This window comes from Aspergillus tanneri (assembly GCF_003426965.1).
Source record: "Aspergillus tanneri strain NIH1004 chromosome Unknown AapTan_2_pilon_pilon_pilon, whole genome shotgun sequence".
NCBI classification, from domain to species: domain Eukaryota; kingdom Fungi; phylum Ascomycota; class Eurotiomycetes; order Eurotiales; family Aspergillaceae; genus Aspergillus; species Aspergillus tanneri.
In genome coordinates this window covers 5,247,735-5,270,463 of record NW_022984629.1, presented here as the reverse complement: position 1 = coordinate 5,270,463, position 22,729 = coordinate 5,247,735, and the positions used below count along the sequence as shown (strand labels likewise).

At 45.9% G+C, this 22,729-nt stretch overlaps 5 protein-coding genes across 5 annotated transcripts; 3 read left to right on the top strand and 2 right to left on the bottom strand.

Annotated features, from left to right (window-relative positions):
* Positions 1-313: 313 nt before the first annotated feature.
* Positions 314-989, top strand: ATNIH1004_001660 (uncharacterized protein; the record flags this gene model as incomplete). Its single annotated transcript, XM_033566359.1, has 3 exons — positions 314-334; positions 397-476; positions 530-989. The coding sequence occupies 3 exons, from the start codon at positions 314-316 to the stop codon at positions 987-989; spliced, it is 561 nt and encodes a 186-aa protein (XP_033432116.1).
* A 1,445-nt stretch (positions 990-2,434) lies between these two features.
* On the top strand, positions 2,435-2,807 carry ATNIH1004_001659 (uncharacterized protein; the record flags this gene model as incomplete). Its single annotated transcript, XM_033566358.1, has 2 exons — positions 2,435-2,516; positions 2,575-2,807. 2 exons carry the CDS (start codon positions 2,435-2,437, stop codon positions 2,805-2,807), a joined length of 315 nt encoding a protein of 104 aa, XP_033432115.1.
* Positions 2,808-8,464: 5,657 nt separating this feature from the next.
* Positions 8,465-10,396, bottom strand: ATNIH1004_001658 (uncharacterized protein; the record flags this gene model as incomplete). The annotated part of the gene is made up of 3 exons (XM_033566357.1): positions 8,465-8,765; positions 8,922-10,161; positions 10,384-10,396. The coding sequence occupies 3 exons, from the start codon at positions 10,394-10,396 to the stop codon at positions 8,465-8,467; spliced, it is 1,554 nt and encodes a 517-aa protein (XP_033432114.1).
* Positions 10,397-11,782: 1,386 nt separating this feature from the next.
* ATNIH1004_001657 (uncharacterized protein) lies at positions 11,783-15,516 on the top strand (the record flags this gene model as incomplete). Its single annotated transcript, XM_033566356.1, has 3 exons — positions 11,783-12,023; positions 13,141-13,345; positions 13,407-15,516. The coding sequence occupies 3 exons, from the start codon at positions 11,783-11,785 to the stop codon at positions 15,514-15,516; spliced, it is 2,556 nt and encodes an 851-aa protein (XP_033432113.1).
* Positions 15,517-16,278: 762 nt separating this feature from the next.
* Positions 16,279-17,880, bottom strand: ATNIH1004_001656 (SANT/Myb-like DNA-binding domain-containing protein; the record flags this gene model as incomplete). The annotated part of the gene is made up of 2 exons (XM_033566355.1): positions 16,279-17,346; positions 17,776-17,880. 2 exons carry the CDS (start codon positions 17,878-17,880, stop codon positions 16,279-16,281), a joined length of 1,173 nt encoding a protein of 390 aa, XP_033432112.1.
* Positions 17,881-22,729: the final 4,849 nt, after the last annotated feature.

Sequence of the window (22,729 nt, the reverse complement as noted above, 5' to 3'; positions counted from 1 at the left end):
CCCACTTTTTCCCCGACATATCCGCGCGCCTCTCCCGCGGCCATGGCACCTGGCAATGGACGCGATTTTAAATGTTCATGGGAGTATTGTGGCAAGGTACTTTACGTCTTACTTCCTTCGAAAGTGGCCATCTAATAGTATCTTAAAAATAGTCTTTCAACCGCAAATCGACCTCTGCAGGCACTATCGAACACACACCAATGAAAGACCCATCATTGCAAGGTCAAGGACTGTAACAAGAGCTTTATTCACGGAGCGCATTACTTCATTCCCGAACCCACACCGGGGAAAACCTCATTCTGTGACACGAAGGATGTCGAAGGCATTCTCCGATGTATGTGACTCCCCTTGTTATAGTGCCTAATCTCTATTTAATTGCTAACAACTCCCCCCCAGTCATCGAGTCTAGCGCGCCACCGAAGGGTTCACACCGGGAAGCAGCTTTATATCTGCCAGGAACCCACATGCGAACGAAGGTGAGATTGGAACGTGGATGTGGAGACTTGGTATTGCTGATGCCGTCACGCAGCTTTTGTAGTAAAACCGCCTTGGCCAAACATCACCGCTCGCACCCACTCAGCACGACGACCCGACCAACTTTAGAAGATGCAATATCCAAGCATTCATACCAGAACCCCATTAGTACCTCTGTAGCGAATAACCAGAGTCTCCTCGCCCAGAAATCCTACTACTCTCACTCATTCACGCCGACGCACGAGTTCTACCCTCCCAAAAACATTCCCATGACACGACCAGCTGGCGTGCAGGAGGCGCCGCCAGTCATTGCCAATAATGTGCCCGTACCGTCCCCAGTTGACGTGCAGCATGTTCGGCAACAATACATGCAGCAACTCATGCAACAGCGATACGACCAAGGCCGTCCAGGCTATGCACCGCCAGAGTTCCTGCATCTCTTTGCAGGTGTGCCCACGACGGAAGGACATGGGCTTATGGTTACCTATCCTCAGAATTTCCAGGGCAAACAATAATATGGCTTCTAAACCAGTCCGACCAACCGGGTGTTTCTCGGGGTCGTTTAATATACTAACATCCCTTGCTAAAAAGTAATGGGATTCCCACAGGAATTTCCACACCCAATAACAAGTCCGCTTAGTCGGTGAGACTTTTGTGTGATGCCTATAACGACTATCTTTACCACGTGTTTACAGCTATGTTAATAGTTCCATGGAAAGCTTTACCTTAGGATATCCACTGTATGGATGGAGTATATGGAGTATAACTTCAGATATACTGTACAAGGTATATATCCCCCCATAGATATAATTCTCAAGTAAGTTTAAACGAGATCACCATGTTAATATTGTACTCTACTCCGAAGCATTTCTTCCCAACTTGGCTCTTTTTCCAGAGACTGTTAATCCACTGCACTATGTCGAGGCCATTAAGAACCATCTCAGCAAGCCCGTCGCCACTGATTTTAAAGGCACATCTGCTGCACTGCGGGCGCGTGTCAAACAGAAAAGAAGGCTGGACGAAGGCTTCAGTGAGGAAGACGAGAACTAGGCCCATGTCCAGACCCGGTGCCGACTGGAGGGGCCAGCACTAAATAACAGCACCCTTAGCAGAGACCAGCATCGCTTTCAGCCACTTGATCCGAGCCCAGAAAGCAGAGAGAGCAGTGCTGACATTGTGACAAGGGAATCTCAGTCAGAGTCTTTAGATCTCTCAAGGGTAGCTAGCCCTGGTGATCATACGAATAACAACGAATGCTAAGACAAAAGCGCGACAAACGATGTTGATTCTATACTGTAGTCACTAACAGGACAGAGAATAGCAATAGCCCTGCCAGCGACCTCAGCCAAGATCTTGGGCGCAGGGATCCTCTCTCGTATATCACGTCCCCGAACTGCGCGAGCATGCAGGAGAGGTCCGGGGTGGCCTCAGATTAATGTTGTGGTGCAGTCCTGTAGTTACTGTAAGAGTAGAGGTTATTATATCAATATTCACCTGATCTGAAGTGAAGTTTGACTGGCGTTGCCTGATTCACTATTCTTGCCTGATGGTCACCGAGTCCTTCAGATCTCCTGAGTTTCTCACCTATTTCTCTCTTAACTTCTTTCTCCTTGTACCTCTCGCCTCTCACTCTGCCGGCTTATCCTGTCCTTGCTCTTGCCGCGTGCTGTTGCTAGTCTACTCTCTCAGTAGGTAACCTCTCTTTTATCTTTCTTTTAAGGTTCTCTGGCTCTTTGGAGCTGGTACTGCTCCTCTTGCCCCTGGTCCGAGGTTTTTTTTTTTTAGAGCTAAAAGCTGTTCTGCACCTGATCTCCTCAGACCTAGAGCGGCTGTGGGTTTTGAGATCTTTCTATCTTCTTCAGGGTCGCAGCCATTATGGACTGAAGCTTTTAGACATTTTCGGGCCAGTGTTGCTAACTACGGTCCCCTATAGTCGCCCTTCGCTTGTTTTTTCGCGAACATGTCCGCTCGCCGCGTCTCTGGCTCTTCTGCTGCTGCTGGTGCCTCTCGCCCAACCTTCTCGCCTGGCTGTCTTGTATCTCGTGAGTCTCTATAGAGCATGTATGTGTCTTGCTCGGGCTAATATACTCTCCTGCTCAGGCGAGATCGAAACTCCTCTTACTGAAGCTAGTGCTCAGATTCGTCTTGCTACGTCCCGTTTAGACGATGCTGCTTCTGCCCTGCGCTTGCCCGGTGTTCAAGATATGTCGCCTGCTTTTTCTGTCCATGAGGATTTGTCCACTGGCCATTTGGCCTTAGAAGACGCTATTTCTGCTATGGAAGTTGCGCTTGCCCACCTCCGCCAGGCGGAGGGTCGGATGACCGAGGCCTGACTGGTTTTTGCATTTCGTTTCCTGTGTCCTCTTCCTAGGAAGAGTGTTCCTCGTGTCCTCTTAATACAGTAAGAGCAATGGAATCCCTGTTTTCCTGTTGCTGATCTACTGTCCCCCTGTATCGTAGCATCTATAGCATCAGTAAGGTTGCATTTGTGACGGCCTCGTCACCTTGGGTCATGTGATCTGCTGGTTTCCCCGCAACTGACGTTTATGATCTGTTGTGGACTCAGGGGAAATGGGGCGTAGGGAGCTATTCTATCAGCTACAGGCCAACTAGCCTAATTAGGAAGTAGATGTCCTTCGGTGGAAACACCAGGAATCACAGTATCTCAACCAACTGAGTCTCTTGCATTCCTATCTGGGTGCTCTACTATCTAAAGGATTCAGGGGTTGAATCGATCGTCAGATACTCCGTACCGCCAAGTCGGGCGGATTATAGTGTTTCCGTAACATGATCCATCCCTTCTTCCTCTCCTCTCCATGCTTGATATTCTCGTCAAAGAGCTACCTAGTTAGCGGGAATAGATTCATTTGTTATATGAAGATCTCCTGGCCTAGACTGAGCCGTGACAGCATTTCCTAGACTGCGGCCAAAATTGATCATCAAAATATCTGATTCTCCCTCCAGCCTGAAGCACGTCTTCCAACACTAGGTAGGGTTTCCTTGAAGCCGATAAAAGGGCTTATGCACTTGGACTTTGGATAGCTACATACGCTACATTAAGCTAAGCTGTTGAACAGGCTGTAACAATGGCTCACGCGAAGACGCTGGTCTGACCAGCTTAGAAATTGGATGACATATGGTTTGTTATCGCCTACGGTTAATCCGCCTCTAGCAAGAGTGTCCATTTTCTGGGACGCGGCCGACGAACTCTAAGCCACTATCTTTATATTCGAGAAACGCGAGAACGGGTAGAGCTGAAGTCTCCTATTGAATACTACTACGAAACTGAACCCAGATAATCGCTTGTTATAAACAGTACGGGTCTAGCCCTAATGTAGTAGTAGTAGTAGTAGCAGGGTGGGCAACGATAAATTCCCGCACCGATTAATCGATTAATCATCGATTATCGGTCTTGGCAATAATCGATTGATTATTTATTGATAATTGGCAGATTCTCACCGCCTATACTATCTACACCGCTATAAACAGTTTTCTTGACTTCTTCTTTATCTTTTTCATATTCTTTTATATTATCATACGAAAATGGATTCTGACGCAGATTCATCTAATCTTTTACCTTTGCCCACGGTAGATTCATGTGAAACGCAGTTAAAAAGGGGAAAACAGCCACAGTGCAGCTAACATGGTCTCATACACGTCCAGCACAAGATGGGGAGGCCTAATTTTATAAAAACGCCTTAATCCAGTATTGTGTACATTGTACTGGATCACTGTACAGAACTTTAGTTACTACTAACATGCGAAATTATCTCCGGTCAAAGCATTAGATTATTATTGACCCAATCCTGAGCACACTACAACAAACAACAATGGATCGATTACAGCAACTTTATTATAAAGCAGAGTCCTCAGGGAAAACAGAAAAGGTTGATTCTCAGGTCCTTCAAAAGGTATTAAATCAAGATGTTATTAATAAGGCATTAGTCTTATTAATTGTTGTACGGAATCTTTTATTTTATATTGTGGAATGGCCTGAGTTTCATGCTTTTTGCCGAGTGCTTAATCCTAAGTCAGAGAGTTGTATTATTACAGCACATAACTTAGTCCCTGGAAAAATCAAACAATTATAGCAGACACAGATGGATATTGTACGGAAAAAGCTTTAGTCTGCTTTATTAAGTATTCACCTTTCACTTAATATCTGGACCTCTCCAAATCGGCTTCTTTTTCTTGGGATTTGTGCTCACTTTGTTGAACAAAGTTAAGAGAAGTTATCAAAAGCTCTCCTTGGTCTTTGTATAGTGGCAAATTATAGTGGAGAGGAGCAATTTGTTACTCTTCTTCCAGTGCTAAAAGATTATGGGATTGTACAAAAGCTTGGATCTATTGTTTGTGATAATCACACTACAAATAATAAGCTTTGCCGTACATTAGCCACATATCTAAGAGACGAAGAAGGGATTAAATAGGATCCTATATATCGGCGAATATTTTGCATTGGCCATGTTATTAACTTGGCTGTACAAGCCTTCCTGTTTCGAGACGTGATTGAGTTTGAGCAACTTAGCTCGTATGATGAGGAGGAAGCAATAGGAGAAGTAAAGGGTGATAAAATTAATAATATACAAAAACAGGCCATATTTTTTTAATAGGGCTACTTGGAAAGCTTCACAATATTGTGACACATATTCGTGGTTCAGCTGGTCGTACAAAGGAGTTTAAAGATCTGGCTGGGAGATTAATTCCACTTGACAACCGTACAAGATGGAATAGCTGGTATTATATGCTTTCTGTGGCTCTACAGTATAAAGGTGCTGTAGATAGCTATATAAAAAAGAACTTTGATACTCTTCAAACAGAATACCTAACTCCAGTAGACTGGGACAAGCTTCGCACAACAAGCAAATTCCTAAGTCTTTTTGATCGAGCAACGCTGCAAACTCAAGGAAATCAAGCAACAATTGACAATGTGCTTTTTATTATGGATGTTATTATAAAGCATTTTGAAAAGGCTTTGGTAAGTCTACTTCCTATAAAAAATATAACAGATTACTACATTAATTACTACATTGATTACTAATAACAAGATTATTCTAATATATATGGCAGGTTGAACATGCATTAGATAAGGAATTCTGTACTGGATTTAAAATGCTGGGATATCTTTAACAAGTATTACAGCAAATCTGATAACTCGCCTCTCTATGCTGCAGCACTTATTCTTACCCAGCTCGTGTACAAAGTACATTCAGGCCAATTGGAGAAAGAGCTGGCAAAAGCCTGACTGCAAAAGGTTAAAAAGCTTTGGGAAGAGTATCGAGAAAGGGCACCTTTTATATAGTTGTACATTATATAAAAGAACTGTCTAAAGTCAAGATCTTATACTTTGATAAATTGTTCAAGACCTACGCAAGTTCGCTCGGCCTGCAAGCAGGATAATATAAAGAAAATTCTGAGTCTCATATAAATTCGTACGAGTGCTTTACATGGTGGTCTCAGGATCAACAACAAAAGCCTGGCCAAGGCTTTCTTACATGGCAATTATATCCTATTAATTCCAGAATGAGTAATAACCTACTGTTTTTTTAGGAGCACGTGTACAATCTCATGGGAAAGGGCGCAGCTATCAGCTAGAATATTAAAGGATAGAATGCCTAAAACACTGGCAAACAAGTGGTGTTTTAGAAGAAGTTTAAGATATTTTACGTTGATTTGGCTTTATTTCTATCTCCGTTTCGTAGGCCGTAACAGTTAAATACTTGCTGTATTTTTCTATGACAGCGCCAAGAAATTATCGGCGATGATCGATGATCGGCTGTCAATAATCGATTATCGATCGGCGGCGATTCGATTAATCGTTGCCCTCCCTGAGTAGTAGTGCGGTCTGGAAGAATGAGAAATATAGTATTAAAACTGGAGCTCTATAACACTTTATCACCTGTGATACCCTAAACCCATAGAGGTTAGTTGAGAAAGGGGCCTCCCATTCGAGGTGGTATCTGCGATCAGGTAGGATCGCAAGACTCGTGGACGAGGCGTGCTCTAATATTTGCTCTCGAGTTCCGACATGGTCTTCGCTCAGGCTATCTACTCGCTTATTCAAGCATCGAGAAACGAATTACCAAAGGGCCTCAATATAGCCAAAGATGCGACGGAATGAAGGGCTCGAGACAAAGAAAAAAGGTGGTGAGAAAACCACTTAAAGCAGTAGCTATGCGTCTGCTGATCATTCTATTTGGCTTATTAGCTTGAGAGAATCCGATGCATTTTGTTCTTTCTCACCCACAGCATCGTCACGCCGCTTAAGAAAATAAAACTTGTTCGGGATATTCCTTAATTCTGCCAATTCCGCTTTATGAAGGCTCAACAAAATCAACCTCCCGTGAATCCTTAGTTGTCTAGTCAGAGTTTTGGACACCAAACAAGTTTGACTACAGTATCTCGACGTGTAATATAAACAGTCTTGCAATTGTGTAAGGAGACTTCATCATTGAGAGAATTCACGTCAACGTAGGTTGAATTTGGTTCTTTTCAACTTTTGCTGCATCTTCTCGTGTGAGCCATTCGATGTTGTACCTAAGGCTGCTTGACCCTGACGTATGTTCAATGTGGATTTTCAAAGATCCTGCGCCAAGAATTGGCGAGGTCCCGTTTAGTTCGACGCATCCCGATAGTTGTACGCCTTGTGATAATTCATCGACCTCAGTATGTATATCATCTCGTGACCGTACATTCTGGTTTGATATGTGTGAGGAGTTGCAACCTGCAGAATCACTTTGATCGACAATATCGGTCTTGGGGCGATCGGAGGCTTGAAGACTGGCCTCCACGCCCGGAATACATTGACTTATTGACCGGTGGAGGGGCAGTCAAGCTACTTGGGTCAGGTAGTGTCGTCACTGACGTGAGTAGAGGTAGGAGTGTGCTTTCATTTGGAAACGGGTAAAGTATCTTCTGTCCTCCCGTAAGAAGCATGCGAAGGCTTCGCCTGATTTGATTTTCGAGAATTTGATTGAACCCCTGCTCTAGGTGTTTGAATTGCACAAGAGACGGCAATCGCCAATTGAGAAGCTATACGGGGTCGATTGCCATAGACGCATCATCCTGCAGAGCAGTATCTGCATATGGCATCCAATGACGTGTGGCTGGGACCCCTCTTCATGGACCTGGGATCTTTGTCCTGGTTGCGATGATTCTGTACACCTTGGTAAAATAGATAGATTATATCTAAGGTAGCGATCTAACGAAACATCAAACGGAAGGAAGAAAGAATTCTATCGTACAGGAAATGTGGGAAAATCTATGTTGTGGGATCAACAGTGAATAATGTCTTGGTGCCTTAGGCAGGGTTCGGCCTAGGCCTTGAGCTCCTGACAGATTTAGTGGGATAACCGAATAGCCAAGAATAACAGGGAGGGCTCAGATTGACACTAATGTAGTATTCTATTATTTTCTAATCTCTACTTTTTGTTCGCGTGAACTGTGTACACACTTACTGTGGGGGTCTGGGGTCACTGAGTATTATATAATGATTCCTTTTCATAATGCTGTGAACCAACTGTAGGTCAGGGGAATTGACATTAAATAGAGAGGACTAAGCCATTGAATTGTATGAGTGTAGCAAGTGGTGTGGGTAGGTGTGCTACGGCTACTTAGTATATAGGAATTCGTCTGTGGAAGACGTATATAAGCGAGGACTTCGACGATCCTATATTCATAACACTCCCCTTCATTCAACTAAGCAGAGCAACGTGCAGCTAGTTGAATGTTGTATAATTATCTATCACATATAATAATGAATACTCCCGCAATTTGTTCCTCATTCCAAGAAAATGTAGAAAGTCTCCACATGAGTTCACGCCTGAGCTGTCACAATTTGTCAGGTTGACACAATTTAGTTGGGGCCTGATCTTTTTTTTCCGGTTCACTGAGTAAGAAGTAGCACAGTGCAAGTCCGTCTGTTGATTGAACTAGCTGATTCTGATTCTGATTTTGATGAACTGATGATGTACAGTACAGTAGACAAACTTCAAAGAGGAACAACGGATAGTAGCTCCTTTGTAAATGCGGCAGCTGTAGCAGCTGCGTACGGCTGCCACCTTTTATTCTTGTGTGAGTCAGCGTAGTCGCAAACGCCCCTGATAACCAGGCATGGCAATTCATCCATAAGACCGGCCGCCTCCATCTCTACACAAATGATCTCCAGCTCTTCTTTTAATTTCTCGCGTGTATCCGCATCCTTGATTACGATGTTCGCGGAACCAATCGTTCCGTAGTGGATTTCAGGTGCGATCGATGCTCGTGAAGTCCGTTTAACGACCATATCTCTTCTGCAATCTCTGCAGTCGCTGCCAGACTTGTGGTGATATTTATGATGAAAGAGTATGTCATTCTCTTCCCCTTGATGTATATACTGTTGCTCAACCATATGTGGAAACTTTCGGAGCATATCTGATATATGGTCGCTAATTCTGTTCCTGTGCAACTTGTGCCGCGCAATGAGTGTCTCAAGACTCGCTGTCAGAACTGCTGGAGGTTTGTTCAGGTGGCCGGTTCTCTCAAAGCAGCTATCCGTGTTTACTTTGCCTCGGTCGAACTGGACAACACCGCCAAAACCCATTGTTGGTTTACTTACCACAACGTCGCCTAAACGGATATCATGCTTGCCAAGATCAGGAATTCCCCCTCCAATTCCCACTAGCAGACCAAATCGCAGAGATTTGAAGTCATTCTGTAGCTGCATGACTACAGCAGTTGCACTGTTGTTACCAATCCCTGGCATCGCAGTAACCACGACGTTGTGGTTGCTAAGCTCCCCCAGTATGTAATTATTCCTTTTTCTGGCAGAAGGGAGGGTTGAATGTTCTTTATCTAACGTTGCTAGAACAGGTGCCATTTCGACGCCCATAGGACAGATAATTGCGATGGCGTATGAATCGTATGAATAGGAATTGGTGGTTGTAATGCCTAGAGAAGTTTGCAACGTCCCCATTCTCTCGTTCGAAGATCGAGTCAGTGCTGGAGATGGTGTGGTAGGAGAACTGGGGAATCGGAAGGGTGCTGTAAATGTGCCATTGAACTGGTAACCTGCGCTGGTGTTGTTGTTTTGTGGTCCATTTCCGGTCAAAATATTCTGTGAGCCCGTGCCAAAATTGCGGAACGAAACGGAATCGTGGTGCTCCGGAACTGATTGCGGTAATGCTGATACTTCGTTTTTAATTCCGGCGAGCTTCCCAACCTGCCATTCAGTGGCTGCTTTTACTGCACAATTCTCTGCGAGACAATGTACATCTTCAAATATTCCCTTCATGAGTGCTTCAATCCGCTTGCTCTTCGCCACCTCCCGCACTTGAGTAAAATAGCGGGCAAGCCCGTGTCTATTGTTCCGAGAGACCATTGTTTCGAAATTTTTTTGCAAGCTGTCGGACTTGATTTTGCAAGCCTTTAGGATAGATTTAATTGAGGTACAACTATCCTCATGCAGGCTGTGTTCTTTCAGGTGTAGCTTAACATTTTGGAGAGTGGACTGGACAAGCGGGATTCGTTCAGCCGCGTCGCGAATGGCCACCGGAAGGCCAGGGGCATCTTTTTCGGCCCCGTAGATTTGCAGAGCAGTGTCCATATTTGCACTTATCCCCGATAAGGTGGTGATGACTTCAGCGACTGGCATCACGGATATATCATAATTGAAGGACGGCGAATAGTTCACTGCAGCGACCGCTTTGTCTGAGTTGAGATTCTCAGGATCAAGAAAAGCTCATATACGTACTCTGTTGACAATCCATGATAATTTTTGTAGATAGAAGAATGGCTTGTAGTGAAAGCACAAATGGAGGTCTTATCTTTATGTTCTACACGAAGGAAATAGCTTATGCATCCTAAAATGAGTTAATGTAATCACTTTCCCACTTAGAATCTTGGGGAACAGCACCCAAACTTCTATCTCACCAATGTCAACCATGACTGTGCGACAACCACGAAATCAAATGGGCCTTGGGTCACGGGGAGTCTTTATTCCGAGGACCCAGGTGGGGTGGACCAAGGTCTCGGATAAACCTGAGCTTTGGGGGTCTGTGCGCTGAGGACCCACAGAAGCTCAGGGTTAATTAAAACATCCTTACAGAATTCATTTACCATTCCAACTTAAGTAAAAATTATTCTACACATTCACAGCCCCACCAACCAGTTGCTAACTGGTTATAATGGAAGACTCTTCCTACTTTAACCTTTTTGTTTCCCGACAATGACTCCACATTCACCCCACTTGTCATACATGCCTAATTGATCCACGCCAAGACTTGGGCACCAATACTGCGCCAACGCGTCAAGGACTAAGCCTCTTGACTGCGAAGCCTGGGTGAAGCGGAAATAATTAATAAGCCAAACCAAGAGATTGGCTCGACGCAAATGGATGTCGGGCATACAGCTGACGAAACAGGACCCAAAATAACCTAGTTATTTTGGGCTCAGGTAAGGGTGCTGAACGGGACTCAGAACAGAATTATAATAGTGCCGAGCCGGCTGGGTCCTGGTCAACTTTTTTTGGGTCCACTCAGCTGGAACCCGACTGGATGTCATTAGCTCATAGCCAGGCTCCCACTAGCTGTTATAGAACTCGATCGATATTTGCCGCGACTACAAACGACCAGCTTCATATATGAGTCCTACAAACAAGCCCTTTCACAGGCTAAGTCGTGCTTGTGAGATACTTATGCTCCTGGTTAACAAAACTGAACTAGCTATTTCTAGAATAACATGTAGGCCTCCCAGTACTTGGCTTCCTCTAGTAGGAAGAAACTGTTACCTGCAAGTTGAGTACATGGGAGGGGAGGAAGCCCTAATATTGTAGACACAAAACGCCCCGAATAACAACAGCCAAATACTACCCTGAGAACGGTTGTGAGAGGGCCGTCACGTCGGATAGCTAGCTAGTTGAAGGAGGAGAGGGGAATTGGAACGGTCCCTGAAATGTACCATTGAACTGGTAGCCTGCGCCGGTGTTATTATTTTGATCCCCGGTGCCAGTATTGACATTTTGATGACCCAATCCGTAGTTGTAAAATGAGTAAGGGATACCTTCCTCAGGCAGCGATGAGGGTAATGCCGAGATATCTTGTATCGCTACCTCTAGCTCGTTGACTTGTACTGTAGTCAGTCCCAGTATAGCTAGATACTTAGCTATCGTGAGCATGTTTTCTAGCATCAACTTCATGAGAACCTCCACTTGTCCATCCCTACCCCTGGCGGCACTACGATAACGTTCCATTCTTGGAGTATCGTTTGGTTGGAGGACTTTTGAGAATATTTCCTTCAACCTCAGAGCTCTGCCATTACATTCATCTACAGAATGTTTGACATCTTGACAAAACTTTTCCTCTCGCTCCTCTCCCTGCACATGACTTTTGACGACTGTGAGAGTCTGTATAACCAGGGGGACCCTGACAGCTACCTCGTTGAAGGCCTTGGGAAGATCGTCTGCATTATTAATGTGGCTGGAAACTCCCGTGACGTGCTCGAGTGTCAACAACGTGTTATCAATAGCGAACATGACTTCAGAGGCTTGAATATCCAGCATTTCCAACGAGAGCGTATACAGTTGATCAACTGCAAATAACTACCATACCTTCAGTTATAATTAGGAATACTTTATGGGTGAGCTCTTAAGACTTGCCTGTGATACAGTACTTTGATGATAGCTGACCTTGGGATGAAGGATAGTGGAAAGCTCCGGTAAAAAACCACGAGCGCTCCACCCAAGTACTGATAGGGATAATACCCCGCCCGGGTTTTGGCTCAGGGTTATGACTTGTCCTAACTACTTCTTCGAGGTATAACCTTGCGTAACTTTGCGAACTTACTAGTCTATTCTGCTAGCTGCAAATGGCAGGCAGGAAACAACGGTTGAGAAATTACCCTGAGAATGCTGCTTGGATACGCAAGGGAATGTCGTAGACTTCGATTAGGTTATCACAAAATCCATGCAAGTGTTGGTGAGTTGTCTCCAAGAGAGCCAGTTCTATTTATAGAGCTGTGAAAAGAGAGAGAGAGCGCGCGTATGTTTTGTCTGTGTGATTGGAGGGGGAGAGTTGGAAAGAAGGCCAACCCTACAGGATGTGCGTCCATCCATTCGCTGCTACCCATTGGAAAATAGCTACTTTTAGCACTGTTGTTGTAGCTGGCACAGGTCCTTGGATCATCTGTCTTAATGGCCGGATGAATCTAGCACGTGCCTATGTGGCCAGGGCACCCTCAACGCTAACGCAGTGTGATAAGCCAAAATACGGACAAGAGTGCAAGGCTGTCCTCTAACGAAAAGTCAAAGAGCAGGCCACAAGACTTTAAAAGTCAGTATGTTAACGGCATCGACTGAAGTGGTGTTTCTTTATGTTATAATGCCAGGGACTGCCGAATGAGATTCCGTGTGTCAAGGTTTTCTCTTGTTGGCTGTACATTCAGTCGTCGCAGAATACTTCTGAACCTCTCAATGGAATTTAACAATACTAGTAATGGTACCCAAAACGCTAACACTGGATCCGGATCCCAACATAGCAACAGCGGCCCTGGGAGTCAATATATCTACTATCAATGTCGCCTGAGGGAGACAGAAGACAGGAACATAAAGAGGTCTGGTAAGTTGCTTTACTGAGATAGAACGGACCGAAATCCGGCCGAAGGGGGCTCAATAGAATACTAACATCAATTCAGTAACAGATATAGAAGGCCTCTCTAATGTCTCTGAAAGCCCAAGCCGGATGTTCACTGGTCGCGCAGATGTCATCCAAAAGATTAGCGAGGTGTTTCTAGCTTCAGATGGTAAGCCGACAGATCAAACGATATTTGTTCTACATGGCATGGCAGGGGCAGGTAAGTCCCAGACATGTCTAAAATTTGCGCAAGACTTCCGTAAGAGGTAGGTTGCCTACCTTACAGCTTTCATTAGTTTTCTGCATTATAATGTTGACACTGTGCAGCTTTGACGGGGTATTTCGTATCGATGCAAGTAACCGTGTGACAGCGACGAAAAGTCTCGTCGAAATAGCTCATATCGCTGGGATTGAAGAGGATTCTAAAAGGGTCAAAACATGGCTGTCAAACACTAACCGGCGCCGGCTTTTGATTATTGACAATGCTGACGATCCAAAGTCAGACGTCTCTGAATACTTTCCAGCTGGTGACAAGATCTGCATATTACTGACTACTCGCAACGGCGCATATGCTACCAGAGCCCAGAATTCATGGTATTTCGAACGGATGCCATTGAATGAAGCAGTCGATTTCCTCCTGAAAGCTGCTAATGACCAACATGCTACACAAGACCAAGCAAAGCGTCTAGTTGAGACGTTAGGCTGCCACGCACTCGCCATTGACCAAGCTGGTGCATATATGCGAAACTGCCGTAGGAGCATGAGTGAATACTGCGATATCTACTCGCACCAACAGAAAAATTTGCTGCAATATCGCTCACTCCAAGGGCAATCTTCATACAAGTACTCAGTGTACGGAACTTTTAATGTTTCTATTCAAGCCATACAAAATATGTCGAATCGGACTTCGAGTGACGCTGTTCATATTCTTGGAGTCTTTGGTTTTCTGCACCATGAAGGGATAACAGAAGAGATATTCGAGCAGGCCTGGAAGAACAGACAAAAGAGAGTACGCTTATGGAAGAAGACGTCAAACCTATTTTTCATGAATTCTGGCCCAGAGTCAGCACAATGCAAATTATCCCGGATCCAAGAAGCAGTAAAATGTCTGGAGTCATTCTCTTTGGTAAAAATCAACAATGATTTGAAAGAGAGTGAGACAAGAGGCTGCCGCATGTCCATGCATCCGCTGGTGCACAGTTGGGCCAGAGAACGCTGTACCGAGCAACTGCAAAAGCAGTACTGGGAGATTGCCAGTTTCACTTTAGCTGCTGCAATTTCCTGGGAGTATCAGTCTTCTGACTACAGTTTTCGACAGTCGTTAGCCCCTCATGTCGATTCTTGCATCAATTTATGCAAGGACCAGCAGCTTTTAAGCGAGAATCCAAACCCCGATCTCGGTGAAGTAGCCGCCGCATTCGTAGTTGTGTACTGGGAAAACGGCCATGCACAGAAGGCAATAGGTTTGAACGAGAAGGCGGTAAAAGCATGCCAGAAATACCTCGGTGATAAACACCCCGATACTCTTCTTGCTAGGGCCGGCCTCGGACACATCTATCATGAACTAGGCCGCTGGGTGGATGCAGCGGAGCAGTTCGAAATGGTGCTAAAGGAAAGGCGGAGGGCACTAGGAAACAAACATCCCAGCACTATGAAAGTTATTGTCAACCTTGCGAATAACTATATGCGCGTGGGTCGCAGGCGGGAGTGTAAGAAAATGGATGAAGAGGTCAAGCATGCAAGGCAGAATATGCTAGGCCCCCATGATCCTGACACGCTCCGGGCAACGGCCAACCTAGCAGTTAGTTATAATAACCTGAGATGTCCACTGGAGGCCGCGAGACTGTTGGAAAACGCAACAGATGCAATGCAGAGGACTTTAGGCAATAAGCATCCTGACACACTCAAAGCGATGACCAACCTTGCAATCAGCAATAGTGGTCTCGGACGCGCACAAAACGCGGTAGAATTGTTGAAAACTGTGTTGGAGACAAGAAAGGACACACTGGGAAGTGAACATCCTGACACTGCACGGGCTGCGGTCAACTATATAAGCCTAAGATGTCCATGGAAGGAAGTGGAACAGTCGGAGAAAGCGTTGGACACAATGCAAAGGAGGCTAGGGAGCAAACATTCTGATACTCTCAAGGCGATGACCAACCTTGCAATTGGCTATAGCGCCTTAGGACGCATACAAGACGCAGTGGAATTGTTGAAAATTGTGTTGGAGACAAGAGAGGACACATTGGGAAGTGAACATCCTGACACAGAGCGGGCGTTGGTCAATCTTAAGATTGTCAGTAGAGGTGAAGGATCTGTGCAAGAGCTGATAGAGTTATTGGATGAAAGGATGTTTGAGCCAGAGGATGCTACGCAAGCTGGAACTGGCCTTAATCTTGCGGATCTCATTCTAAACTGGTGGACCAAAACTACTTAACCAGCAGCTTATTAAATGGATTAATACGCTCACTGAGCGTGAGCTGCCACTACCTTAATTATATATGCAAAGTTTTGCAAAGGAAATTACAGTTATGAAGAATATATTATTGGATTTCGCAAAATGGGGCGTTTAGCCCATCCGGACTACCCAATTTAATGGTCATCGCTTACGGCGACTTTTCACACGGTCGTTGTTTCGGATGGACTCAATTTCTCCTGTGCCGCAATTCTGCTCTCCTGACCGAGCAAGGTCGCCGCAATTCTTCTTTCCGTATCATGTCCCAAGACGATTATGAACACCTTCTAGATCATGTAGATGGTGCACGTCAGGTGCTGAGTGCCTGCTCAGCAGAGAAAACCTTGGATTGCCAATGCGACTCGAATGGTTGCGAGACTGATAGTGACAGTGGCCATTCTGGTAACGATATATTAGATGTTGGTAATATTTAACGTATTGAGGTGGACTGTGCATGCACACTACGGAGCACTATTGTGTCAGTCTGCTGAATACGCGTATGAGCTAGTTTATTACCAATCATAATAATAATGGATCTGCATTGAAAGAACTATCTGAATCTATCTGGGAGAACTGAATAAAAAAGGTGAAAAAACAAAGTCAGACCGAGCGGATGCTGAATAATGAGTAGGCCCACTTTGGTCGACATAATTGTTATGTATTACTCTATTTTGCCAGGTATAATGAAATAAAATAACCTATCATCTGCTCTTTCTGGAACTTCTTGGAAGCCTCCGGCGACGGCTAGCAGCGTTGTGCCTGACTTTCGTAGAATAATGTACCTCCTACACTTCGACCAGGGAAGTGGTGGGCAATTTCCTCCCAATCCATATTCTTGTTCTCTTTCAGTTTGACCAAAAGAGCTTCCTCCGCGGATGAATAAGGCCTTCTTCCCACAGATTTTCTGGAGTTGCTAGCAGGAGGTGCATGCGAAAGGCCGACAGTGCGCCCCAGCGTCTCGTGGGAAGCGGATTGCAATGACGGTGTGTTGATCTGATTGGGTGCAGTTGGGATGAATGAGAAGAAATAGGACTCCTCTGATCCGTGAGACTCAACGGTAAGGATGGCTCGCCCAAAAATATCTCGAGTTTTGCAGCAACCTGCCGACGACAAAGATGTCGACATAGGCTTTGAGCTAGTTGGAGACTTTGGGGATTGCCCAGAAAGTGCATGGTCACTTGCTTCTTTCACGGACTGGGTCACAATCCTTCTTCTCTTTGAACGATGTTGACATTCCCCGGATTCTGACATACCGGGCTGGCTGTTGTGCTGAGCGTTGTTCTCATCTTGAGAGTCATCGTAACGGCGGGGTTGCTGGCTTCCAGACGTAGATATTCGTGCTTGGGCCACCGCGAATGCCTTCCGTCGAGGTGGTGGCGGGACCACCGCTGCGACCGTGGGCTGACGTTCACAGCTAGTTGTAAGCTGTGCCAATTGACTGGGTGCGGCTAGACTCATCATATGACGATCTGATCCTAAGTCTTCCTGCTCAAACGGCCACAAGCGGCCACCTAGGCGATCATTAAAAGTATATGATCTCCCCACATCACCCTGATCGCTCTCGTAGCCTTGATCTCGCGCGGTAACGGGGGTTACATCGTTCTGTGGCGTAAATCTTGAGGGAGTCCCGCAAGGGCTCGTCTCGCGGTGGACATCATGGCGGAAACCTGCATCCGAATGGATTCGGTCGCCAATACCAGGATCTTTCTGTGAAGTGGAGGGCTGCGTGTCACCACCGGAGGAGATATGGGCATCATGGCTGTTAACATTCACGAAAGAGTCAGGGGCAGGAGGTTGGTTGTCGATGTCACTCTAGATAAGGAGTGGATCTGCAAAAATGCATTAGCCAAGACATATAATAGAGCAGGTGTACAGAACAAAATAAACGCCCACCGGAGAGACAATCTTGCTTATTTAGAACATGAGTGGCTGTAGTGGATAAAAAACTGCCGGACTCCAGATAGTAACGGTATCACAGCCAATGCTGCTATTGCCTTGCCGTGCGAGGCCACTGTCCCCCTCCCAGCTCATATCCAGTGGGGCAAATACGTCCACCGGTTCTGCGGATTTCGCTAACTCGACATCGAACTCATTTAACCGCGCAGGGTGATTTTCAGGATCCACGTCGTGCGGAGCGGAAGATAGAGGCGCCCTATCGCTTCTAGCAGCGATTTAGCAGGCAGTCGGAATGGAGAGCATGCCAGGAAGTGGTAAAATAGGGTGGATAAAGGGAGCTCTCACCTTCGCAGCAGGTGCTTCCGGTTGTAATTGTTTCGAGGGCTGCGACCTGTAGAACTCGATATTGTCGAGATCAACCAGAACTCTTCCTGATGGGAGGGGTGCCATGGAGGGATGGATTGGAGATATTGGTGCTGTCTAAAATACCTCAGTTGTCTCAGCCCACGACGACGGGGACGGTGACGGTCTGTCTCGGAGTCCTGGTGTGGGTGCTGGTTCTCTTTCCTGCAGATCATTTCCCCGAAGGACGGCAGATTACTACTTCAGTCGATGTCCACTGGCTGAAATTGCACCGCACGGCGTGACTGCGGGCTGTTGGTTTCGGTGTTTTACAGATCCGCAGGGGGCCACAGGACCAGGCTGCAGGATCTAGTTGTGCTGGAAGAGCCGATTGGCGAGCAGCGGCCGGTCATTCTGGAGGAATGTGGCGATTGGTTTTGGGGCACTTTTTCGGGGTTTTTGGGGGGTGGGGGTTGGCCAAAGAGGTTTACTCTTAGCAGTTCTGGGAACAAGAGACTCGCCCTTGTAGCCCGCCTCGAAATTTTGAAGGTTGAATCTTCCGAGAGCCTTCCTATATAAAGCTGGTCCTAGGCATTGCCAGTTGGGCAACAGACTGGAGAATTACCCGCCATTTTACTATTGGCCGTAATACGCCTGCCGATGGGGCGGTGTATCACTGGGACTCGATTTGAAATTGGCTGGCAGAATGTCCATTTGGCGGCGGAGTAGCAGGCCAGAGAGGAAACCAAGGGCTCGCGTGGTATCTTCAATCTGGTACCGAGGACAGGACACCCGACAGTGACACCCAATGGTACCGGATACCAATCGGCTGTCGTGATAAGAGAGGAAGTGAATATAGGGGAAGCGAGAAGAAAACGAGATGAAGCCTAAACAGGGGGATTGTAATCACAGGAGTACTGCTGTCGAATAGGCTCGCAATAGGTGGGGGGGAACCGCAACCTCCCTCTTCCCTCCGTATCATCCAGGAGGAAAGACCGCTTACTTGGTGTCTGCATCCCCAGCGCATGTTAGGTACCCGAACGGATTTTTTTTTCCATTTTTTTTGGGGGGGGGGGAGGTGAATTGATTCCGAAGGAAGCCAGTCACAGAATTGCAATTGTGTCCATCGGTGGAGACGTTGGGTCATGTAACGAGAAGAAATTTCAGCTCGCTGTAGGATGGGAACCAGTCAGCCAAGCTGGATAAGTGAGGACGGGCGGTCACGAACGGCAGTTCCCGTTCGAGGAGGGCGGGAGGCGCCAAACCGGATCGAGGAACGCTAAACCGCAACGGAGCAGCTCCCGGCCTCGGCTAAACCCAGGCGGGCGGGTGGCCGGAAATGGCAGCGCAGGTCCAAATGGAATTTCTACGAGTTACTAGCAGAATAGAACGAATGGTCCTCAACGCTTGTGCAGCGCCATCCACCGAGGGTCTAATCCCAGGCACCAGGGCTCATTCGGTCCACAGTAAGTACATCTAATAAGATCTTATCAAGATGACTCGGTCAGGCAGCATTAATTGTACTAAATAGATATAATAATGAGCGATTTTCTCAAACTCGTCATCCTTCTAAGATAATAAAAAGCCAATCAAAAGGCGATGACCAACCCACAATCCGTGTATCACGCGTGACGCAACTTTTCCAACTATGGACTTAGGGCATCTTGCCAGATGAATGTATCTAATAATTATAATTTTAGGGAATTCTGTTCAAGTGATTGGCCAGGGCTTAAGCGTCCTATTCTTGATAACCAAAGAAACCTCTCTGACGCACTCCATGTCTATCACGCGTGATACGCTATTCCTATTAAGGATCGACGAGTGCGCTCGGCAAACACTACTGGATCACTCGTGCTGTTGCACGCTGTGGCCCTGAAACAAAAAGCAATCCGAGAAAATGTAAAGGCGAGGGAAATATGAAATACAATGAAGATGGGTCGTGACCGAGCATTTACTCCGTACCCCGGGGGGTCGGTTCTCACACTTAGGCGTTTGTAGTAGCTGATTAATCTAAAGCACTTTAGTACAGAATGCAAATCCAAAACAAATGAATTATAGAAATAGAAAGGCTTATATAATAGTCCTACCACTGTCTTCGCCATTTCTCGCTATCTCCAGTCCCGATGATTTTGTTGATTCCAGGGAGATTGCTCGTCTCTTTCGTAGCCTGTTGGTTTCGCGAAGACCTAAGTGGCGGACATCAATTGGCAGGTCTAAAGAAGACTCACCAGACTCGAGCTGAGGGCGCTGTTGCACGCTAGCGTCAATTTGTCGATGCGTGACGCCATTTATTATGTGATCTAGAAAAGTCTGTTTCCTCCTAATGGTGTTGATAGTGATACAGTTGCAAAAGGAATGGGAGACGTTTGAGGTCCCGCTAGATTAATTAGACACGCTCGACAAGACTGCTAGAAGAGTTTTTATCCTACCATCAATTTTGCCCTAGTGCGGAGCTTCTTGTAAAAGCTTCCGTAAATTTAGGGCTATTTCTCCTGTTTATAGAAAGTGTTGATTTGACAGGGGTCTGGAATTCTCTCCTTCGCTAGGGTGAATATAAATCATCCAACGCCAATTCACACGTTCTAACTTTTTTAAGATAGACTCAGTGACTCCATGCTAGAAGCAGTCTGGTCAGCAATATTCTTGTTTGTAATAGTAATAGCGTACCTTAGCGGCTATTTTTCCTTCGAGGTCGCTACAGGATATAAGATGGTTGACAGTTTGATGATCCAGGCTCAGTTCATCTAGCCATAAGTCTACCGCATTAATATCCCAGTCTTGGTCCATTGCTTGAAGAATAGGGTGTTTGTTTCGAATATGTTGCATCTTTCGACACACTGCAGCACAAGAGCGTCGGAAACCTCGAGCACGGAGTATTTGGGATACAGCAGCATCGGTAAACCCACGAGACGTAAAATATACCGCAACAATAAGCTCGGCGTCAGACCAAAGGTTACTCATGCTTCTTCAAACTGCTTATCCCTTCACTTGAAATTTAAAAATTCACTTCAGAGAGTCAGAATTGGTCTGTTATAAGGGGGCTTTGGCTTATAAGGGAAAACAGTGTTAAAAGGGCTTTGAAGCAGAAAATAACAGAACTCAAGTCTCAGATATTATTATACCAAAGGAGTCTCCCACAGGGGCTTAGGCATAATTTATCTTTAATTTTGCCCTTCCATTCTGGACTGAAATAGATCTACATTCTTAGGAGACTTCTATGTAACAACTTGGTGCAGTTTTCTGGAAACCGGTGTCGCCACCTTATCCCTATCTCTTTTATTGTTTCCCGAACTAAGTGCCAAGCACGACGGCGTACAGCTCACTTGCTCGCCTCACGCGTGTGGCCTCTCCCCGAGGTTGGGCCCACAGAGGTAAAGCTTGACCTTGCCTATTTATGGGAGTGCTTAGAGTCGATGGCAAACTGCTAAGCAGGTGCTTGACACCCGCGCAAGTTCTTGACAGCTTGACAGAGCCCTCAGCGAGACTCTAAGCGGCTACAAGAACATTTGGCTCCTTATTCAGATTATTGTTAATCGCCGTGTGGCAGTACTTAATAAAGTCAAACCACATGGCCAAGAATATACGGGTGGCTCTCAATGAATGTATTCGCAGATGAGACAAAGGTAGTTATGGGCATATGTGGGTCGGGGCTGAAAGTCTATTTAGGGACAGAACGATGGCCGGTCAGTCTTCGTCTAAGCTCGGGCATTAATGGACGGTCGGGGTGAGTTCGCCAGCATACATAACCCGCTTTGTTGGGAGGTACGGGGAGCTGAAGGTCAGCAAGTTTGTTCCATTCGGCATTAATACTAAAAAGGCTGCCAATCTATTGAGTACTGTTCCAGCGGCTGTTAGGTACGTAGCTGTTTAACTACTCACTATCAAGACATCTTTGTGGGGTGATCAGCGCGTCGGAAACCTATAAGTAGATGAAGGCCTTGGTTGATTTTCCGCTGTTCTCTCTGGCCACGCCTTTAAACTTTGTAGGAACAACCCTGGTTTTGGGGTACCACACCGGGAAAATATACAAAATACATTACACTAACGTGGTTTGGTGCAAGAGAGGAGTGGAAGGATATCGACATAGCAGGTTGGAGTATCACTTTCGACGTTAACATGACCAACGGTATTGTTGCTCCAGGATCGGATAAGCATAAAAATTAGTCAATTGCTATTACCTGCCAGGAGAGTATGACATCCACAGGGTGTATCTTGGTTTTAATGGTAAGGGTAACTTATCCACTTCATGTTATTAGTTCTAAATATAACACATGGCTGACTTTGGCTGTGCCTCCACAGGCGCAAAGATGCGGAATTTCAAGTGTGTCTGTCTGTATCCAAAACAAGGATTTGTACTGATTTTATTTTATTTAGTGAGAAGCCGAGCGACCTCAAAAGCTACCAGTAACCAGGGACAACTGAGAAGTTATCCTTTGACACACTCTGGGATGTGTGGGGGCAAAACCTCCAGGGAGAAACTGACAAAGATAAGGAAGTCCTCCTGTACTAGAAGACGGCCGCATATATGCTGCAGAACAATAACCCAGACAAGGCTGATAAGGAAAACCAAACCTTCACCCGTTAGCTCTCAAGTTTCAGACATACCCCTATACCGATCCGAATGGCGACCAGAACAAAGACGGTGGGGAAAACAACATGTTGCTCTACCTCGAAATGACCCAGAAGAACGAATTGCCCCCTGGAATTCTTAATCCGACAGCCGCCACCGGAAACTTCGTGTTTCCGAGTATTGATGGAAGCATGTATCTCGCGCGCAAGGTATTTTGGGAGGACTACCTAATGCGACGGAACCCCTCTTATATCCTGAATAAGATAACGACGGGCCGTATGTTAATTTCTCGCTCGGCCCCATGGTCAAGAAACCCGACTCGGTTCAATGGACTGATCAGGGCAATGGTAATGATAAACTGGAACGCTACTGTGCCCATTTATGTAG